Source organism: Myotis yumanensis, unplaced genomic scaffold (genome assembly GCF_028538775.1).
Source record: "Myotis yumanensis isolate MYYU_CA2020_CCGP unplaced genomic scaffold, mMyoYum1.0.hap1 SCAF_3, whole genome shotgun sequence".
NCBI classification, from domain to species: domain Eukaryota; kingdom Metazoa; phylum Chordata; class Mammalia; order Chiroptera; family Vespertilionidae; genus Myotis; species Myotis yumanensis.
The window spans coordinates 37713099-37735128 of record NW_027223754.1 but is presented as its reverse complement, the minus strand read 5'-3'; the positions used below and the strand labels follow the sequence as shown (position 1 = coordinate 37735128).

The following is a 22030-nucleotide window of genomic DNA, read 5'->3' as shown; positions in this document are numbered from 1 at the left end:
AAGGAAGATAATAAAAATGAAGTAAAATTTACATATTAGAAAAACTATAAAATATTTTATAATACTCATTTAAGTATATATAGATGATTAAGACAACTCTACAAGATATAAGGAAGAAACTAATTTGTAATATGCTAGCACAGATATCTGACAATGTAATTTAGCTCTAGAATGTATAAGGGCTTCAAAACTGTCTGTATGCAGCCAACCCCACTCTGGGCAAAGTACAAAATATTCCAGGCTCCTTTAGGCCCTGAAGGCTTACAAGTAAAGGACTAGTTTGGCCCATAAAGTACAAAAGGAGGCTTAAAGAGAACATGGCTTCTAATAAGCCTTCCTTCAAGCTTTACTTGGACACATTTAAAAATGTATGTATGTACCATAAAGCATTAGCTGTAGTTAAATGCTTTAAAATATTATATTAATTAATAAAAAATAAGAATTGTATCACAGGTCACGCAGAGGAATATGTAAGAAAGAAAATAACATTGTATCTGACAAGGAAATAGGAAGGAACTAAAAAATAAATGTCTATGTGCTAGGTATTTTTAGGTACTTTACTTACATATTCTCTTTTAGTCAGTACAAATATATAAAGGATGTATTCCCCTTCTACTACCAAAAACAAAACAAGCTAACAAACAAAAACGACTTGAGGTACAGAAAAATTACAGCTAGGATTCCAATCTTTATCTAACTCCAAAGTGCTCAAACTTATACTGCTGTCTTTATCAGTAAAAAAAAGAAAGAAAGAAAAAAGAAAAGAAATTCTTTTTTAAATATACAACTACCTAACAGTGATTGTCAAAGAACGACAATAAGAACACAGAAAAGAGAGACACTGAGTGGCCTTTAGACAGGGGTTACACAAAACTAGCCCCTTTAGATCAATAGGACGGGAAACATCTTGACCAGCACAAACCAAAGAAGATAAAAATCACCTGACTTGCACATATATCACAAGATTATTCTATAATATGGGGAAGGACATAAAAGATCAAGGCTCTAGACCAGTGATGGCGAACCTATGACACGCGTGTCAGAGGTGACACGCAAACTCATTTTTTTGGTTGATTTTTCTTTGTTAAATGGCATTTAAATAAATAAAATAAATATCAAAAATATGTCTCTGTTTTACTATGGTTGCAAATATCAAAAAATTTCTATGCCCTAACCGGTTTGGCTCAGTGGATAGAGCATCGGCCTGCGGACTGAAGGGTCCCAGGTTTGATTCCGGTCAAGGGCATGTACCTTGATTGCGGGCATATCCCCAGTAGGGGGTGTGCAGGAGGCAGCTGATTGATGTTTCTCTCTCATCGATGTTTCTAACTCTCTATCCCTCTCCCTTCCTCTCTGTAAAAAATCAATAAAATATATTTTTTTAAAAAAAATTTCTATATGTGACATGACACCAGAGTTAAGTTAGGGTTTTTCAAAATGCTGACACACCGAGCTCAAAAGGTTCGCCATCACTGCTCTAGACCATCTGGCTCAGTGGATAGAGTGTTGGCTCACAGACCTAAATATAAGGGCTAAAACATTTAGGAGAAAACTTAGAACGAAATCTTCATTATGTTCAAATAGAAATGGTTTCTTAGACATGACAGCAAATAAACAAATGACAAAAGGAAAAAATAAATTGGACTTCATCAAAATTTAAAACTTTGTGCTTCAAACAACACCATCAAGAAAGTGAAAACAACATCTACAGAACAGAATAAAATATTTGTCAACCATATACTTGATAAAAGACTTGTATCTAGAATATAAAAGGAACTCTTACTACTCAAAAATGAAAAGACAAATAACCCAATCAATAGCCTGTTACCAAACAATGAATGTAGTACCAATGAGTTCAAGGCCAAAATCAAAAACTTACTAGAAAAAAACAAAAATGAACACGTAACAACCCAAAATCTATGGGACACAGCGAAAGCAGTCCTGAGAGGGAAGTTCATAGCATTACAGGCCTACCTCAACAAACAAGAAAAATCTAAAATAAACAATCTAACCCTACAGCTAAGAATTAAAAGGAGAATGACAACAACAACAAATGGGGAAATGATTTGAATAAATATTTCTCCAAAGAAGATATAAAAATAGCCAATAAGAACAGATACTCAATATTGTCAGTCATTAGAGAAATGCAAATCAAAACCACGATAACATATTTCACACTTTTTAAAGGATACAGAAAAATTTTAATAGCTTTCTTAAAACGGAGACCAACCCTCAAAGGCTAAAATCTAAAATATTCATTCTCAATCATAGTGTCCCATCACTCATATGCAAGTCTTTCTATGCAAAATATCACTCAAGAAATTTGTTACTATTAAAGTACCAATGTTGCCCTGGGTGGTGTGGCTCAGTTAGTTGAGCATCATCCCATGCACTGAAGGTTCACTGGTTTGATTATAAGTCAGAGTACATGCCCAGGTTGTGGGTTCGATCCCCAGTCAGGGATTTTACAGGAGGCAATCAATCAAGGTTTTCTCTCTCACATTTCCCTCTCTCTCCCTGCTTTCCCTCTCAAATCAATAAAAAAATTAAAAATAAAATAAGTACCAGTGTTTGTCAATGATTAACTTTTTATATAATTAAAATTATTCAAGGCTATTCTTAAAAATAATGTCTTTGTTACATTTTTCTAATGGTATTTCTTGAGAAATAAAGAAAAAGGTTACAACTAGTACGCAGAGACAATTACTCATTAGAATGTATTAAACATGAGGTTATTATCAAACATGACTCAGTCAGGGTTTGATTCCTTCCAGAAAGCCCTCCATACTCTCTTTGTTGGCCCTATAGCACCATAAACACAAAAATGAAAGATCATTTTATAATATTACTATTGCCTACAGTAGTAATGAGAAGAAATTAGTAAAATGTTATCCCTGAAGATATTCACTACAAGTCTACCTATTTTGTTTGTTTTATTAAACTATCACTTCTGATCAAATTGAAGGTCAAAAGTGATCACAGGTGATTAATTTTAACAGTCTTCTAATCAAAACTGTTATCTCCTCCCTCTTTACCAGGTATCTAAAGCAAGCATGTCAAACTCACGGCCCACAGGCTGCATGCAGCCCACAACAAATATTTTTGCAGCCCAGCCAATATAACAGTATGTAAGAAACGTTTTCATAAAAATTTTGTAACTTAATTTTTACAATATCCTGTTATACATAATTATTAATAACAAACTACAATGTTCGCTAATGACTGATTACTATAATTGTGTTGCGTTCATTTCCCTTAAGAGCCTTATGCACAGGCACACCATTTCTCTCCACTAATACCAGCAGCGAATATTTTAGCAGCCGATTGCCACGTCATTAGTCTTGGACTGACTTGTTTGGTGTGCGCAACAGGAAATATTTCACTTTCGGAGAACAAGAAACATAGGTTTATTTGCATTACACTTATTAATTTGTTCAGTTATTCAGTGTGTGGTAAGTTAATGTTCAAGAAAAATAGTTTTATTAAAATGTTTTATTTTATGTTAACAATTACTCATTTATTTTGGCCCTTTGTATTCAGCATGTCTCTATCAAAATAAACCTACATTTCTATGAAAATTGAAGCTTTTGGGTTTTGTTTTTTTTTTGCGACCCACATAAACTTAAACTTTGTTTATTTGGCTCGTATTAGCCTTTGAGTTTGACGTGCTTAATCTAAAGGAAAACCAAAAACAAACAAAATCCTATTTAATAAAAGGATGATATGCAAATAGACCGAACGGCAGAACAACCAAACCGGTCACTATAATAAGCACTGAACACCAGGTGGCGCATGCAGAACATGGTGGGCAGCAGCAGCAGCAGGCCAGAGAGTGCAGAACATGGTGGACATCAGCCGCGACAGGATGTTGGAGCAAGTAAGCAGGGGCACCAAGACAAGGCAGGGCGCTGGTCACTGTCATCGGGGCGAGCCTCTGGTGGTTACTAAAAATTCTTTGCTCCTGCGCACTGCAGTCCTGCCCAGCGCTCACACCTGCTGCTGACGCCAGCCCCACTCGCACCCACTGCTGGCACCCAGTGCCGGCCCTGATTGCTCAGCACCATCAGCAGGTGCGAGCAGCAGCTGCTGGCCCTGATCACCCCTCAGGGCTTCTCCACCTCTCCCTGCTCCTGAGGGGCGATCGGGGCCAGCAGCCACCTCTCGCATCCTCGGCCTGCGCCGGCCCCGCTCACACCCACAGCTGGCACCAGAGCTGCCGCTCGCACCCACTGCCAGTGCCCGGCGCCAGTCCTGATCGCTCGGCACCATCAGCAGATGCCAGCAGGGGCTGCTGCCCTGAATGCCCCTAAGGGCTTCTCCACCTCCCCCTGCTCCTGAGGGGTGATTGGGGCAGCAGCCACTACTCTCACCAGCTAATGGCGCTGGCCCCGCTCGCACCCGCTGCTGGAGCTGGCCCCAATTGCTCCGCGTTGTCAGTGGGTGCAAGCGGGACTGGCACAGTCAGTATGTGGGAGTGGCAGCAGCAGGAGTGGGGCCGCCAGGAGACAGGGAACCGGGGGCCGGGGCAGGAGGGCTGGGCAGAGGTGCGGAGGATGGGCCAAGACCCACCCCTGTGCACACCGCAGCCTTGCAGCCCACAGTTCCTTTCAAGGTGCACGAATTCGTGCACTGGGCCCCTAGTAAATAATAATAGTGCATGGCAGCATCTAAAATCAAATAGCCAGGGATTTCCTGTTTTTTGTTCCTTTAGTTGGATGATTAATAAGGAAATATGGAAGAATCAAAGCACTCCTTAGATTTATAAAGTAAAAAACTACTGGCACTTCTCATCAAGTATGCCTCACCACATACAATGGGAATCAATGAAACTGGACATCTGAAAACCCTACCATGACCCGTATGGAGACAGTTGCCACTGAAATTATTTTGAGGGTATTTCATTTCCTCCCAGTTAATTTTTAAATAGCCTAAAGCCCTATTGACAATATCTATTTGTTACTCCATGTCCTATTTTCTGATTTTCATCTAATACCTGTCAGTATACAGCAAAATCATGATAGCAAAAACACTGAAAACTAAAGAAGAACCTAGAGTACAACTTAAAATATACCATATATTTGGAGGTAACAATTCTGACTTCTACATGGCCTACTTACCTGAGAGAAGTTTAAAAGGCTCGTTAGACTGTAGCAATCCTTAACTACCATATCAAGATATCTGACAAGTAAACCTGATGTAGGAGATAGATATACTTTTAAAATATTTTTTTCAGCCATTACATCCTATGCTGCCAATCTCAGCATTTAATTTTAAATCATCTCAACAAAAGCTACTTTAAAGCTATGAAATGGTCTAATGTGCATATGAAATATTCAGTTCTGTTTTCACATTTCAAAATCCCAAATTTAAAAACACAAAATATGTAATCTATTAATTATTTTTGTATTGATTCTACTTCCTGACTATTTCTGTTCTCACATTTACTATTAATATGAACCCTTCTCAATGGCTCTCATGAGTAAAAGATTCTAGTGACATATAGATCTGTAGGTGCACAAACATCCAGGATTTAGCCATGAACTAAATATCTAGCTACATTCATACCCGTAAATACATTCAACAGGCTTAGTGTTTGCTTGTCAAATTAGAAAAATTCAAAACACAATTTGGTTAAAGCAGTATTTTATTATTCAGCAGCTCAAAATATGCCCATTTTCCCCTAATGTAATATAGTAATTAGGAATTGCTATATTATGTCTGCTACCTGAAAAAAAAATGTATATTATCTAAAAATGTTATGTAAATTTTGAAGTTCCTTTCACCTATATTGCTATATTGATTAGCAGTACCAACTTCTATCATTTTCCTTAATTATCTTGTAAGTCTAAAGTGGAGAGAGATAAGAAAAGCTCCTAACAAAATATACACTAATACTTAAAAGTATTTCTACTAATTATATATTTAAAAGGAAACAAGAAAGAAAGACTCAAAGATCTGTCTTACATTTAAACTGTAACAGTGAAAGAAAGAGCATAGGCAAAAGCTGTTACCAAGATTATAGAGATAATAGCTCCTTCTGCTTTAGATAATAAAAAGAGAGAAAGATTATGATTCACAGAATTGAAGGACCCTAATTTCCTTTTCTCAGGGCTCTCACAAATACATGTTAGTGGGCACCAGAGAGACTGGGTTAAAAAGTGTACATATCTATGCCAATCCATATGACACAGCTTGGATTGTGATTCTGAAGTGGAGTCTTTCTATGCAAAGGGTACACATTTTAATTTTTTATTCAAAGCTATGCTAATGCAACACATTCAGACCCTCTACTTAACTCTGCAGTGTTCAGGCCTTTCCCATTGTACAGCTGTCTATTGCCTTTACTCTAATTTGCAAAGTGTTTGATTAAATTGCTTTCTCACCCACTGAAATGACAGAATTCAGGTTTACGCTGCCAATTTGCTCCCAACACAGTGTGTCTACTACTACTGTCACCACCTAAAATGAACCCCTTCTTCTTCTTGTATGAATGATGCTAGTGGCCCTACAAATATCAGTCTTATAAACTGAGATGTCTAATAAGAACCTAGCTTTAAATCGAGGAAATGAAACTACTGCTTATAAGGCATTATTGGTTATATTTTGTAAAGTTTGATAGCCATTAATAACTTAATGTGTTTTTAATTTTAACAGAAATTATTTTTATAAATTTTGTGGCCTCCTTAAACATTAAGACATCTAAGAGACAGATATTGACCCCCTAAAAAATAATTTGTATTTTATAACAGAAAGAAGTTGAAAATCAAAATCCAGTCCCAAAAGTTGTAGTTTTTAGCAAACTATTCCTTAATGAAACTCTCCACTAATCCTTGATCATGGTCATCAACAGTTACTAAAACATATGTCCCAACTAGAGCTAGAACAGCATAATAGGATTGCTATAGAAAAAAAATGTGGTCTAAGTTGTTAAAGATCTAAATAGCTCATGACATTTTTTAGGCCTTCCCAGTTGTGGAATTTCACAAGAAAACATTATCTTGCAGAGAAATAAATTGCTGCTACAAGTATCTATGTACCACAAAGATGTTTAGTACTATATCTTGAAGCAAGTAATAAACACGATTCTCCCCTTATTTAGAAACCATCAGAACAACATAATTTGAACTATGAAGTGGTCTCAAATTATACATATATTATATATACAATTTGAAAATTAAAAAATGATCCTGAGGTTTTGAGTAGACAATATTCAATGTTATACATTGAAATTAACAGCTACTGGGAGATGTTTAAAACTTTCTGTAAATAATGTAATAGTAATATATATGCTCATCTATCAGTTAGATGTAACTATCAACAGTATACTAGTAGAGCTACATTTCCTGTCACATTCTCAACAAATCATCTATGACTTCGAGTAGTAGATTGAAGCCACCCTCCCCATAAGCCTCCACAATGTACACCTTTCATTTACATTTCCACCTTTTATGTCAGTCATCCTTCAAAACTCAGAGGAAGCAAGTCCTTTCCTGCTGCATGATTTCTCCATGTGCCTTTGGCTTATCCCTTCCCAACTGCTGGGCAATATTTTGCCTGCCGGTATTCTGCCACACTCAGAAAAACCATCCGTTCAGCCCAGTCCCTGTTTTCCATCTCCAACTAACGAAAGGAGATTTTCACTTGATTGAGTTCTCATTAGGAAATCTCTCCAACCTCCCAGTACTGCGCGTCCCACAATCAGTAACACCAGTTACACTTTCCAATTGCAATAGTAGAGCAGTTCTCAAACATTTCACTCCCATTTTGAAAATGTTCTCTAGTTCATTTTTACCACATCTAGTCTAACTCATCTGCTGTGCTTTTGGACTTCAAGTTTTGATTCCCCTAATCCTTCAAAATATGACTCCATTAACATTCTCACAAATCCCCAAACATGTACCTTTCACTCAGCCTTTGACTTTCACTCACTTTACTTCCTTGCCAAAAATGTACTTATCTCTCTTGTCAACTGAAACATGCATTCAAGAGTCCACTCAGGTCACACTTCTCAGAAAGATTTATCTTTCTTCCCCTTACATCCCAGAGGATTTACAGTGCTCCAGTTAGTCTTCAGTTGTTCAGGATTCTTTCTCATTTCTAGTATTCTCTGTACATTTAGCTTAAATACGTATAGTCTAAAAAAACAAATCTTTACAGAATGTTTTAAACATCTCCCAGTAGCTGTTAAGTTTATCGTATAAGATTGTATATTGTCTATCTTCTCAAAACTTCAGGATCATTTTTAACTTCCAAATAACAGATATTTTTTCTATAGATTAAGTTCATCTTTGGAACAATAAGAATGTCAGTCATGAGAAAAATAGAAAGGGAAGAAAGGCTTATTTTACAGAAATAGATTTAAGTGAAGACTTATCCATGGAATTTCTGCATGCCCTGTAACTGCTTTTGTCTCAGACTATTTTTGCAAGGATATTGAAACCTTGGAAACTAGGGATAGAGCCTCCTTCCAAATTACAGCACAGATTCGTTTCCTGACCAGGATAGTGCCTCCCTCAAGATAATGCCTCCCTGCTGGGCAAAAGTTGGACAGCTTTGCAGAAACTCCTTAAAAGGTGGGGATTGCCTAAGCCCAGAGTGCCTCAGCTGTGAAACAAACCCACTGTGTGCAAGCATCCACTTGGGCCAATTAAACACTGCCCCTGGTATTTGGGGACAATGAAAACATAAAGCTCATGCTGCCTGCTGTGCCCTGAGTAATAAAGTCCTTTATCTCTGACCCAGAAGTCTCCTGTCTTTAGGCAGCATCGATGTAACTAAAGCAAGCTAACTTGTTAACCTGCAAGCTGGATCAACTCTCAAAATCTTTGTAGTTTAGGACAATTTCTGCATATTAAGTAAAAGTGAGTCTGTTCAATTAGGAATTTCTAGTTTACAAAAACAGAAACTATCGCATCAAATTCCATACATCTAACACACAATAACATGGATGAATCTCAAAAACAATGTTAAGTGAATTCAAAAGTGTGAGGACTCCATGATTTAATGATAAGGACTCCAGATTAAGGTAGAGTGAGAGACTTCACAGTGGTGGTTGCTTCTTAGAGGAGGCACAGATGTGAATAAAATGAAACCAAGAAGGAGTTTTCTGGAGTGCTAAGAATGTTCTATATCTTGATTGGGGGGTTAGTTATAGGGATACACACAATATTCAAAAGACATCAAATACCACAATGAAGAACTATGTGTTTTAATGTATGTAAATCAAGTTCAATAAGAAAGCATTACAAGTTCTGAATAGCTTAACAGTGACTATGTTACAATCCCTTTTAGTGTCAGGATATAATAAGCCACAGAAACACAAAGACAGTACTGGCCACTCTCACATACATTCTTTTAACATGTTCTTTAGAGAGGTAGCTGCCATACAGGGATTTAAGAATGTGCACTATGGTTTATACCCAGATATTTCCATTACTAGCTGAAGACCACCAGGCGACTTCCTTAACCTCTTCATGCCTGGGCTTCATCCTCTAAAATAAGTATAACAAAAGTTCCTACCTGTGGCTTTGAGGATTCATGTAGGTAAAGCACCTAGTAAATAGACAGAGTTCTCTAAATATTATTATTACTACTTATTTAGATCATAGGTCATGATAAAACAATATTCACAATAAATCAATGTTTCTGTTAAAGTAGAAGAGTAACATGCTTTTTAAAATCTAGTTAAGTTCAATGTGCCTTCATTAGTAGGAATAGTAGGTAGAATATTTACTTATTATTATTTAATTATATAATCCAAAATCATTTAATTATATAATCCAAAAAAAGCAATAGATTTACATCACAGTTTTTTACATGTTATTTGAAGCACAGGAAGAAATAAATGAAGTCGAATAAATGCTGCTCTGGGTAGAAGTCTCAAGTTCAGACAGATGTGTCTCATTTACTTTCTGATAACTATATTGTTAGCATTTCTTTTTGCCTTTTTCCCTAACATAATGCATTTGAAAGTTGAAAATCCATTTGAATTCTAATCTCTGAAGAGTAAATTGATGACAAAACTTTTAAAACACACAAATAAAGGAAATATGTGAAAGGACAAAATCTGGAGTGTGACAGTTCAAAAACAAGGAGAGCAGGACAAAGGGGTGAATTCTCAGTGATGGAAAAGTTCTTGGCTAAAGCAAAAGGCAAGAGGTCAGAACAGAGTTGACCAGACTTCATGGCTCTGACAATCAGGCAACACTCTATCTTTAGCATGTATGCCCCTGGTTAACATCCCCATAAAAAGGCATGTGTACCACAGATGGACCAGAATCACATCAGTACTGTGTTCTCTAAAATTATTCCCAAGATGTTAAAAGGAATATACTTAGAAATGCAATAATGATGCAAAATTTCTGTCCTTTCTCATTTTTTTTTGCTACTGCATCATTAAAATATTTCTAACATCTAGTATTTCCAATATTTTGTATCCATTATTTTATGTCTGACATATGAGGAATTTTATGTCACTTAATTTGCATGTCAGTAAACAATTTAAATGTAAAAGAAAAAATAATTACATTAATAAAAATATAAATTCCTAGGAAACAAGTCAAGTCATTGTATAATAAAGGAGGAACAGCATATCGGGTCACTGTTTCAATCTGCCCCACTAGAAAATGTTGAGGCAAAGCGAAACTGACTCGGGCGACCTAGCAAAGCCCTTTCTTTGCTTAAGAATTACAACACCTGGTGTGCAACAGTAACATAGTCAAAGAAGATGAGTTTCAGACTTTGAAATAAGTGGCTGTTTAAAAAAAACTAAACCCTACAATTGTTTTAGTCTTTAACCCTTCTTATTTTCATGTTTCTTCTTGTATATATATATATTTTATTGATTTTTTTACAGAGAAGAAGGGAGAGGGACAGAGAGCCAGAAACGATGAGATCGATTGATCAGCTGCCTCTTGCACGCCCCCCACTGGGGATGCGCCCGCAACCAAGGTACATGCCCTTGACCGGAATCGAACCTGGGACCCTTCAGTCTGCAGGCCGATGCTCTATCCACCGAGCCAAACCAGTTCGGCTGTTTCTTCTTTTTTAAAGCACAACAATAGTATAGCATGTACCCCACACAGGAATTGGAAAGAATAGAGATTACAATCCCTCCCAAACTATACTTTATCTAAAAGGCAGCATTACAGAAGAGGGTACCACACACTTTAGGGATCCACTATAACTGTGCAGACAACAAAATGTTATATGGGAAAAAGGCATTTTAATTACAACTACATTCATTTCTATCTAAAAAGCAGGTGCACACACTTACACATGTAAATTCAATAAGGTCACACTTCCTTTTCTTTTCTTCCCAGACATGAATAGTTAATCTGAAAACTTGGCTTTCAAGTGCACTACTTGAATTCTCAAACTGAACAAAGTATTCTGCACAAAAACATGCTAATGACAAAGAACTGTATATTATCATAAAAAGAACTTTTACACTTTATCATAAAGCATATTTTCCTTTCCTAAGTACTTCCAGGTTTGAAGTCAAGAACATGAATTTTTTGTCCCAGAGCAACTCTCCTAGAACTGCCTATTTAAATCTTGATCTAGAAAAAAGAAACTTGTTCAAGTTTTCTATTTCCTATTAAAACCTACCACAACCCCTTAAATATGAGCAGTCTGGAGAGAGCCAAATTTGTAGTCCATGTTTCAAGGAGATGGGGATATTCTATTGGCAAATGGTCAGAGAATCAGGATCAACAGAAGTTGTCCAAATAAAAAACCTGTGATCAGAACCACCGGTTCTTTCCTTCCTTCCCAAATTCAAACTAACCACTAAGACATTTGGACTCCCATTCCTCTCCAACCCCTGTCACCACTTTAGTTTGGATTTGACCACTTCTACTTTACCTCAGGACTCACAGAGTCTATTCATCCTCTATCTGAACTGCCTTTCCGCTCTAAAGAGAGGAGAAGACCGTAAACCAAAGTCTACCAAGTTAGTGGCCTTACAGATGCCCCAATATGTACCCTCAAAGGAGTGCCCCCACATAGGCCCTCTCAGGATTGACAAGACTGTGGGATTCTCCAGTAAACCGCAATCCAAACAGCCAAGAGGGAACTAAAACTACAATTAATGCAAAACCTTCCTAAACTCTCTAAACACCACTCATCCCAGAGCCTGTAAATGGGATCCTGAAAAAACTGGCAGAAGTGAGCAAAGGCTGAGAATTCTTACCAGTGTCAGTTCTCCTGGATCTCTGCCTGTCCTGAGTGCCCAATCGAGAGAGGAAGGTCGAATTTTATGTTGTCCCTTATTTTCCAAGTCCTGTTGGTTACCCATCCTTTCTTTTCCAGGGACAGCTAATGCCTTCTTCTTTGTCTCCTTTTGTGTCCTGAGAACTTGGTTAGGCAACAGTCAGGTTGGTGGCCCCCAAAATATGACCAGAAAGAAGTGTGGGCTTCAATCCATATGCAGATAGATATGGCTGGACAGAAATATGGGTTGCACTCCATTTTGGGCTAGTGTCCTAGTGACTGTTGCCAGACCTCAGGGATATTGTCTAAGTCTTCCTTTTGGCTGTCTTTGGGAGTGCCTCTCGATCTTGGGAGGGTGGAATCTTTTGCACCTTTTTTGGGGAAACCTCTTGCATCCAGCGAGTTGTTCAGTAATGCCACAAATATTTACAGTTTCTCCCAACTGAAACCTGACGAGATATTTAAAAGGACCTTTTTTTAAGTAGTTCTGTGGTTAGAAGTTGACCAGTTTGGAAGCTGATATTCAGAACCTGATGGGAACATTTTTTAGGCCTTCTCCCCTGAGCTAAATAAAACTATGTACACAGAGGGGAAGAAATCTAGAACACAGGAATCTTTTTATTTCCATCTTAGTGGAAGACCTTCTCCCTGATCTAAAGAAGCAAATAGAAGATAATAGAGTTGAATGGATGGTCAGTCCTTCGATGTAATATAGGTTGCAACCCAATTCTTTGAGGAATTAAAAATACGTTGTCTTAAAAATCTACAAGAACAGAACTGCAGCTCTAGAAGCAATCCAAACCCTATCTATCCTTTTTTAGCAATTTCAACACCTCCCTATTCATCTATAAACATTTGTAAGTGTTGTCAAAATCTGGATTCTGGAAACAAAAGTCCTTCTGGGAGGAACTTGCATTCTTTCCCAGTGCTTTTGTGATGTAAATGTCTACCCAGTCTTTTCTAAGTACTGAGGGCCATCTCTTTGAAATACTACAAACTTCAGGGAGGTAATTCTTATCAGAAGGAAAGGCTATTTGGAAACTAGGCCAATGGAAAAAAAAAATCTTTTAAAAGTTGAAAGCTGCCTGTGCAGGTAACCTTAATTGATTCCATCTGCCAGAAACACAATTTAGATCCAGCTGCTCTTTAATAAACTAGTGAGTTTTGCACCTTTGTGCCCTCAAAATAGTTTTTTCCATTTCTAAATTTACAATGAAGTTGTTGTTCGTGTTTAGACTTAAAATCTTGTGACCCCCCCCCCCCCCCCCAGCCCAAAGATGATAGAAGGAAATACAAGATAGTGTAAACTCCTCCCCCACAACATTTTAAAGATAGGAAAAGATCTGGGGGATAGAATGGATCGAAAGGAATGCCATCTGTTTCAGCACCAATTGCTCAACTCTCTAAACTGCATGAAGAACTCTTGGTGGTGTCACCTGTAAAATTCCACCTGCTGCTTCTTCCAAGGTTGACAGCCGCTGTGTTTGTGTCTACAATTCAGAATCAGCTCTTGGGACAGTCACTCACTCCACTGTGAATGAGTTGACACGCCTCCACAAGGAGCAGGTCATGCATGAGCCGGGAGGTAGTCCTCCATCTCTGACAGTCTCTGATTTTGGATGCAACTTATTTATACTCAACAAAGTCCGGGAGAGATACGGCGAAGCGGGGAGCTCACTTCCAGCCCAAACTGGGTGGAAAGTTACAGAAGCCTTGAACACGAGAGGCGGGGCCCACCTCAGGTCACTGTAATGAACGCCATGGACCGAAGCCCACAGAAGTCAGCAGCCAGCCCGAGTCTTCCAGGGACTCGTGGGGAAACTGTGAGCTAACCTGCTCACCCGCTCTGTCCTGGGCGCGGTGAGGACAGAGCCTTCCTGCAGCCCGGCCCACGCCCGTCTCCTCTCGGTCCCAGAGCGGACAGGAGGGCGGGCGCGTGGAGGCGGCCACCTGTGGGCCCCGCGTGGATGTGGGGCTCGTGGACCCCACACGTGCGCAGCGACGGAGGCGCCGGCTGGTCCGCGCGCAGGGTCCAGCCAGCACCAGGGCCCGCCACGTGGTCTCCATAGCAACAGCCGTGCCGGCGGCTAAGCTCTCTCGCGCCCAGAGGACCCTCAAGGTCAGAGGTCATCTCTGTGGCAACACAAACTTCCCGCGCTACGGCGGCTCGGGCGGGCCACTTCTGTCGCATTGCGCAGGGGAGCCCCCGGCGCTCAGAGGCGCGGAGCGAGCGCGGTGGCCGGTCCCCGGGATCCTGGCCGAAGGAAGACCGCGCCTCGCCTTCCTACCCCTCCTCTCGGGGCTCAGTGAGGCCGATTCGGAACCGGCGTGGGTCAGACCGCCGAGGGGCCCGGCTGCTGGAAGGAGATGCGCGCCGCAGAGGCGGCCGGCTCCGGGCTTGCAGAGAACAAATGATCACAGAGGCTCTGGGAGCCGGGCTGTGCCCCAAGCCGCGCTTCCGCCGGGCCTCGTCCTGCAAGCTCGGGTCTCCTGGCCTGAGGCCACAGGCCCAGCGCCCTCGCCTTTGACGGTGGCTCCGGGCAGGAGCCCGCTGAAGAGCTGAGTGTGGTGGTGGGACGTGCAGGCAACTACAAGTTCGAGGATGGCTCCTCACAACAGCACGAGCTGCTGCGGGGGCCGGGCACCTCCCTTCCAGACTCCTGGGACCAGCGGCCTCGAGGTGCAGACCCTCGAGGACAAGAACATGCCCTGGAAGGTCCCGGGTGCCATCTTCAGAGAAGAGTTCGTGAAAGGAAGGAGGAACACGACCGTTTCTGCGGAACGTCTTCCTTTTTAAGGAGAAGAAAAGCAGAGACTAGAAAAGAAAATGCCTGCTTTCTCCTCTGGCAGAGGGACACGAATGGTGCCCCTTCTGTATAATGGCCGGGGGTGCCAGAAGGGGAGAAGTTCACTTTCTCAGAGAACCCGATTTTTCACTGTTGATTCCGTTAATAAAAATGCATTAAAAACCTGCTAGGTTGTCATAGCCAGAGCTTTTGTCAGGGGACAGTGATAAAGGCAATAGTGCCCAACAATTGTTGGGTGAATTTCTGAGACGTTGTTAGTAGATTAAATAAATGAGAACTGACGTGTTCCCTATAAAACGTGTCTGCATTGTACCTCTTTTGGCCTTTATGATTAGGAAGGCCCTAAGGATTCTTCCTTTCAACTTCCCTTGCCTTCATCATTCTACCTTCTACATTCTGACCAAAGCAGAAAGTTAGTTTGTGGCAACGAGAGAAATATACACACACACACAAACCATCAGGACAGACTTGGTCCTTAAAAAGCAGAAAATAAACTAGCATGTCTTTTGAGGCAAATGGAGGAACTGAAAAGACTCCCTCAGAAAGCTCCCTGCCCTTCAGTGCTCAGGTTCGACTCATAACTAAATATAGTATGAAACCCTAAGAAACATCACAAACTGGAACCCTAAGAAACGTCACCCAGACTATGGAACTGGGCAGGTAGATGTGTCAGTAGGAATTTCCCTGGCCCACAGCCCCTCCTGGAGATGGTACTAACTTGGGCTCGACGGTGTTATTAATAAGACAGGCGCAATGTAATGTTTCAAATATACCATTCAAACATCCCAACTGTTTCCGCTTAAGGCATAGGAAAGTATTTTGAATAAATGCTTCCATTTTGAGACATCTACACAGTATTTATAGAAAGCTTATGAGTCAATGGAATGAGTTATGATGCCAAAATGTACAAAGGAGTGAAAACTTTGGTTGTTATTCTTGCTACCATATGTATGACAACACTTCACAAAAGTCCCCAATGTTTGTGTTGCTAAAACATGGAAGACTGGTTTTGAACATTTTTAAAGGAATGATTCCGGGTAGGCAAAGCGAAATATGGTATAGAATTAGCTTTAGTACCTTCTCAAAGCAATGCATCATTTGGAAAAAAAAAAAAAAAATGTTATCAGTTATGGATGGAGTCTAAAGTGAGAAGAGGCTGGAATGGGGTCAGCCAAAGTCATCTTCATCTTTAAAGCCAAGTTTAAAGTTTAGATGATATATCATGCATTGGATTTCACACTCGTTAACTTGGATATAAATTTCAAATAAGAAAAATCCACTCTCCCAATCAGTCAATACTGTGAAGCCTATCTAAAATGCCATACCTGAGTTCATGAAGTGACACTGCTCTGCAAAACCCAATTTGCAACTTCAGTAACTCAAACTTCCTGGATGGAGTTCAACCCAACTCATACTACACGAAATCCCACTCTAAAGACAAGCTAGTGAGAAGGATAAGAACCCTTCACCTGTGTGGTGTTCCAGTTATGCAGTCTGAGTTTAATGTCTCCATCTGATATAGGCTCAGTGTTTAGAAATTCAGATTTGTGGCCCATTTGTGGCTCACCCAGCTCTAGAGGATGAGTCGGCAGGCTCAGAAGGAGGAGTAAAAAATGCTTCCTCTTTTTTCCTCCCTCTCTCCCTATCTTCTTATTTCTAAACGCCATGACAGCCCTCGATGTGAAGGAAGTAGCTTTAAAAGAACCAGGTATATTGAAATGAGTAACAGTGCCATACCAGGTGTTTTGCCACCTAAAACAGCTTAGGGAAAGGCAAAAGCAGAGCTGAAAGACACCAAAACAAGAGGAAATAGAAAATGCCAATAAATTCTACGAAGCCCTACTTGTTTCATCTCCAAGTTACAGGGTAGAGAGGGAAACTGAGTTCAGAAAAGGACACACTCAGGGCCTCGAGTGTGTGGGATTTTCTAAATATGCTCTGCAAAAGTAGATCTAGGGCATCTGCTTCCTGCCCCCCTTGCACTCAATAAAAATTAACTTCAATTACAATTCATCTAAAAATCTGTGCTTTCTAAGATCCCATCATTCCATGGAAGTTTGGGGGACTCATATGTATGGTTGAGTGGCTGTCTGTAGTCAAGGGTCTGTGGCTTCCTGTGCTTGTTGTATAGTATGTGTCTGAAAAGATATTCATAACATGACCTTAGTATTTATCTTTATTGTGGATTTTTTTTCCAACCACATTTTTTTCCTTAGCAGGGTCAAAGTTCAATGACCTAGATTATTTCTCAAACTGGTCTGTCCTGGCTAGTCTAAATTATCATTACTGGTTTAAAGAGACATATCAAATGCTCCACTAGGCAAAACAAGTGCCTTGGACTTATTCCTATGTAATGCTTTGCCTACAATACAGTCATCTTGCATGACATACAGTGAAAACTGAAGCAGGTAACATTTAGTCTAAATGTTTAACAATTGCTGTGCTAGGAAAGTAAGGGAAAGTAGGACATTTAAATTGTGTGTGTGTGTGTGTGTGTGTGTGTGTGTGTTCTCAGATAATAGTTGTATTGTGAGATTTTTGTTTATTTTTATTAAGATAGTAAATATATATCCAGTATTTCTAAGCCATTACCATTTATTTTTAAAAGCACATATTCTTCATGTTTTATGTAAAAACTACTACAAAAAAAATATTTCATTAACACCTCTTATTTAAATACTAATTAATAACTTGGGTAAATGAATACCTTTGCCCTTAAGTTCATGGCTCTATTATCTGTTTATTTTCACACCAGCCTGATTATATAGCAGAACTCTGAAATTCCTCCCAGTACCTACACTTGTTGACAATTTAAAGAATTGGGAAGAATTGGCAAATTATTTTATAATTTGCAAAGATTAGGGAGGAAAATTAATCTCATAAGAAGTCTGCACCAAATTTATGATCCTAGTACTGGTATTTTGTGGTATTCTGCCAAGCTTCTTAGTTTGAATACAGTTAATTGTCTTCATTTTAGATTTAAGATAACATAATAGGTAGTAGTCAATCTGTTCTTTTTGGTTTTAACAGTCAAGAGGATTTTAGTCTTCGCTTTATTTTAATTACCCAATTAACTTCTTAGTTACACTGCTATCTTGGGATCAAAAACCTGCAAATGATTTTAGGCTTAATGTTAATAGCAGAAAGAGAATGGAACTCGCCAACTACAATACTGAAAGGGGATGACTAGGCATGAGTTTATTCCAGCTCATATAACAAAAACTTTTAGAAGGTGGGATTGATAGTGTGACACATTAAAGTTCTATTATTAAAATAATTTACAAAAGGCTCCAACTTCCAGGTCGGAAAGTTAACCCTTATCAATCCAAGACTAAACTAGAGTAGTTGGTGATGTTGTTAGCACACTTTGAGTTAACCCATCAAATCACACACAAGTGCTTTAGCATTCATAAGGTTCAAAATAAATTGCTCTTAAAAATAATTTGTCATTTGTTTGACACCTTCCAAACCACTTTGGAAGAATAAAAGGGTATCTACTTTATCCCAGAGAGATGAAAATGGGGGAGGTGAGGGAGGTGTAATGAAACGGTCTTGCATCTTGTGTTGGGGGAAATGAGTGTTTCCAGTGAAACTTTACCATATATAAAGGCCAGTAAGGAAACTTACGAGTTGGTGCTGAATTATTTCCCACTCTCCAATACTGTCTAGGGACAGAGTTCAAGGTCCCTAGACAAATGGCTGAGTCTTAAAAAACAACAACACTTTTACAATATTCCTTTCTCTAAATCTTTTCAGAGGACGCAAGACGTCTTCAAAAACCACTATTTTTACTGTGTGGAGGAGTAACCCCTCCTCTCCAAGCCCTTGACTTGTCCCACTTTGGGAAGTCTTGTAAAAAGGGTGTTCACATTCACTTGTGAGACAGTGTTTGGAATCTAGGACCGATCAGGGCATCAACAAGTGTTGGGCTGGATGCTGGGCTTGGGGTACACCTCGCCGCTGAACTGGAAATGCGGATGGTAAAGGGACAACACTGCTCTCTGCTTGGGTGATGCTCGGGATGCTGGTCTCACTTCCGAGCTGCTAAACGCGGAGTTGAAAGAGAAGGGTAAAGGGCAGAGGAGGGAGGACTCGGAGGAGGCTGGAACCGACGGCACGGAGAGATTCAGGTCAGAGCTGAAGCAGCACTGGGAAGAGGATCTCAGGACAGAGGCACAGAGCCCACTGCAGCACCGCGCCCGCGGGCCAGCGGCTACTCCCAGAGCCTCAACAGCCACCCAAACTTCCTAGCTGGGGGCAGCTGCCCAGCGTCCTCCGCTGCACCGAACAGCTATCTGCCCTTTTGGACCGTCTAACAACTCGCCGTTTCTCATCTGCGGCAGCAGCGGGGACTTCACCGGGTGCTCAGCCTCCACACCCACCGCCTCCACCCCGCCTACCCACACCTCCTCCTCTCCCTCCGCTCACACCCCGCACCCGCAGGCGCAGCACCCCTCAGAGCGCGCCGCCCCAGCTGCAAGGCTTTTGCCAGGCTCCGGGGGCCGGGAGGCAGCAGCCACTTGCTGCCCAGCGGCTGGGGTTGTCAGGGCGGCTATGGGGAGCCATGATCTACTACACCGCAGTGCCAGCGTCAGGAGCTTCCAGGGCACCCGGCTGTCGCTGCAGGAGGGGCCGACCCTCACCCCCGCCCCCCAAAGCCGCCCCAGACACCAACACCCGGTCCCCTGGTTCCTCCCCACCCAGAACCGAGCCGCGTGATGCCACACACCCCCTATGCCGGCGCGCACCGCTCCCAGACCCTCTGTGCCCAAGCTTCTCGCCAGTGTGCCGCCGCCTCCACCACGCAGCCCTCCGGCCTGGCCTCCCTGGGCTGCTCTCCCGCAGCTCCGCGGCCTCCCCGAAACACCTCAGACAGAAATACCAGACAGCGAACCCGGGTACCCAACTCCTCGAATCACCTGCATTTGCATTTCTTATGTAATGTACTGCAAGTTTCCCAGTTGGAGCCCTTTGGAATGGGGGCGCAAGATCACCAGAGACTGAAACGGGGACTCGAGGCCGCCCGGCTCCCACCCAGGGGACCCCGACGTAGGGCTGTGATTCTGCTTTGTACAGGGGGGTTTAATTACATACATTAGGGGGGACCGAGCTAGTCTTCTCGGTCTGGAGTCCCCCCCAGCCATGGAAGCCCTGCTCAAGTATTCCCAGTAGCAGGAGGTGCGGGAGGCAGACCCGGGAATGAGTTAATACTCCGGCACCGGGAGCAGGAGGGGGAGGGAGGCGGGGGCTGACGGAGGAGCGGGGCGCGAGGGAGGGGGCATCTTTTACTTTGAGTAGAGGTGATGGGGTGGCGAATATTGTGCAAGCTAATCAGAAAGTCTAGAGCAGGTTCCGGGCACCGAGCTACGTCCCTGAACCTGCAGCAGAAGTAAGGAGAGCTCGCGGTTCTTTTTTCCTGGCAACTACGGAAGCTTCATCTGCCTCGGGCAGAACCTTGAGCCAAACCCCTTCCATTCCACCAAACATCGGCAACCAAATACATTTAAAAAAAAAAAAAAAGTTTCCTCCTCCCTCCTACTGATGGATGGTGTCACACAGGCAAGAGAAGCTGATAATGGTGTTCTGGCTCACCGACCGATCCAGCTGTTACTTGTTTATCCATGCAACACCTCTACATGCAACACTGTCCTGGTTCCTTCTCTGTCTCCCTTGCCTTCCTGCATAGCAGAACTGCAGATCTAGCTCAGTGAGCAACAGACAGGTTATTATGAGGAAAAGCATAACACGATGCATGTTTTGCTTACCAGTTGGGTTCTTGTTTTTCTTAAGACTCTTGCCACAAAGACACTGCAGCATATGCGTTCCTTTGCTGAAAATGTTCCAAAGAAACCACATTGATTTGGGCGAAAAGCAATCCAGCAGCTTAGACACCCTGAGAAAGAAGAGATCCTTGTGGTTGCATAATAATAATTTGAAATCAGTTCTTCTGAAGAGGGGCACCGGTTTTACCATAGGAAAAACGATAATATTCCGAATCTTCTCCCAGTTTTTTCCCCTCACGTGGTATATTTCTTTGAGACTTCTCAGTGATTGTTTTTTTTCGGCCAGGATGAATGATTTATCTCTCCGGATCACCACTGGGTTATTACCAAAGGGTTGGGGGAAAAGTCCTTTTTCAGCATGAAGCCAAACAAAAAAGCAAAGAAATCCCAACTGAGCTCAGAACTAATCAGGGAGAACAGTAATGCACAAAAGATCGCCAAAGAGAAAACCATAGCCTTTACTTGATCGCTATGAGGATGGGTGGGTCTGCAGAAGGCGAAGCAGGATTCATCTCAGTGAGAGAGGACTGCCATTGTGTAGTCCCTAGGAGAGAAGGGGGGGAACCAAAGGAGAGAGAGAAAGAAAGGAAAAAGAAAGAAAAAAGAAAAAAAAAAAACCACCGGTACACACACTCACACACCAATACCACCTCCGAGATTGAGTCTGACAGCCGAAGACACAGCCTCCCAGTGCCGATTTTTTTGTTTTTATAATCAATCGCCAGTGCCCAGTGGGATCGGATTGAACCTGCAGTTCTCAAATCACCACGAAGAAAAGATGCAAATCTAGGTGCCCCCTCCCCTGGTCAGGCCGGTAGCAGGTAGAGAGCGCATCAGATCCCCTTCCTCCTTCTTCTCTCACTCGCCCAGTTCCCCACCGCGGTGAGCATGAGGAAAACCTCCCCTCCGGATTCCTCGCCCAGTCTCGGCTGTGAGTTACTGGCATTAGAGGGAGGAGGAGGAGGAGTTGAAGTTTGCATTGAAAAGACTGGCTTTCCATGACGTAGCCACGTGCTTTCAGACCCGTCACCAGTGAGATGCTTCCACCCGCCCAGGGAGGGCAGTGTCACTGCAGTCTCTCCGCTAGTTCCCCTCCTGAAGTCCCCCAACCGCCCGCGCCGGCCCCAGCCTCGGACCCTCTCCCTCCTCTGCCCAGCGTGAGGAGGCTTGCTGGTGGCTCTAGGACCATCTAACAGACCTTTCTGTTAAAAGTGAATTTGGAAAAGA

At 41.7% G+C, this 22030-nt stretch overlaps 1 protein-coding gene across 1 annotated transcript in view; it reads right to left on the bottom strand.

The window, feature by feature from the left end:
* FGF14 (fibroblast growth factor 14) overlaps positions 1–21737 on the bottom strand; it is a 552631-nt gene extending 530894 nt beyond the window's left edge. The window contains exon 1 of the mRNA XM_070408635.1: positions 20786–21737. Coding sequence (XP_070264736.1) covers positions 20786–20993 — 208 coding nt within the window. The 5' untranslated portion in view covers positions 20994–21737. The remainder of the gene's footprint in view (positions 1–20785) is intronic.
* Between the last annotated feature and the right edge of the window lie 293 nt (positions 21738–22030).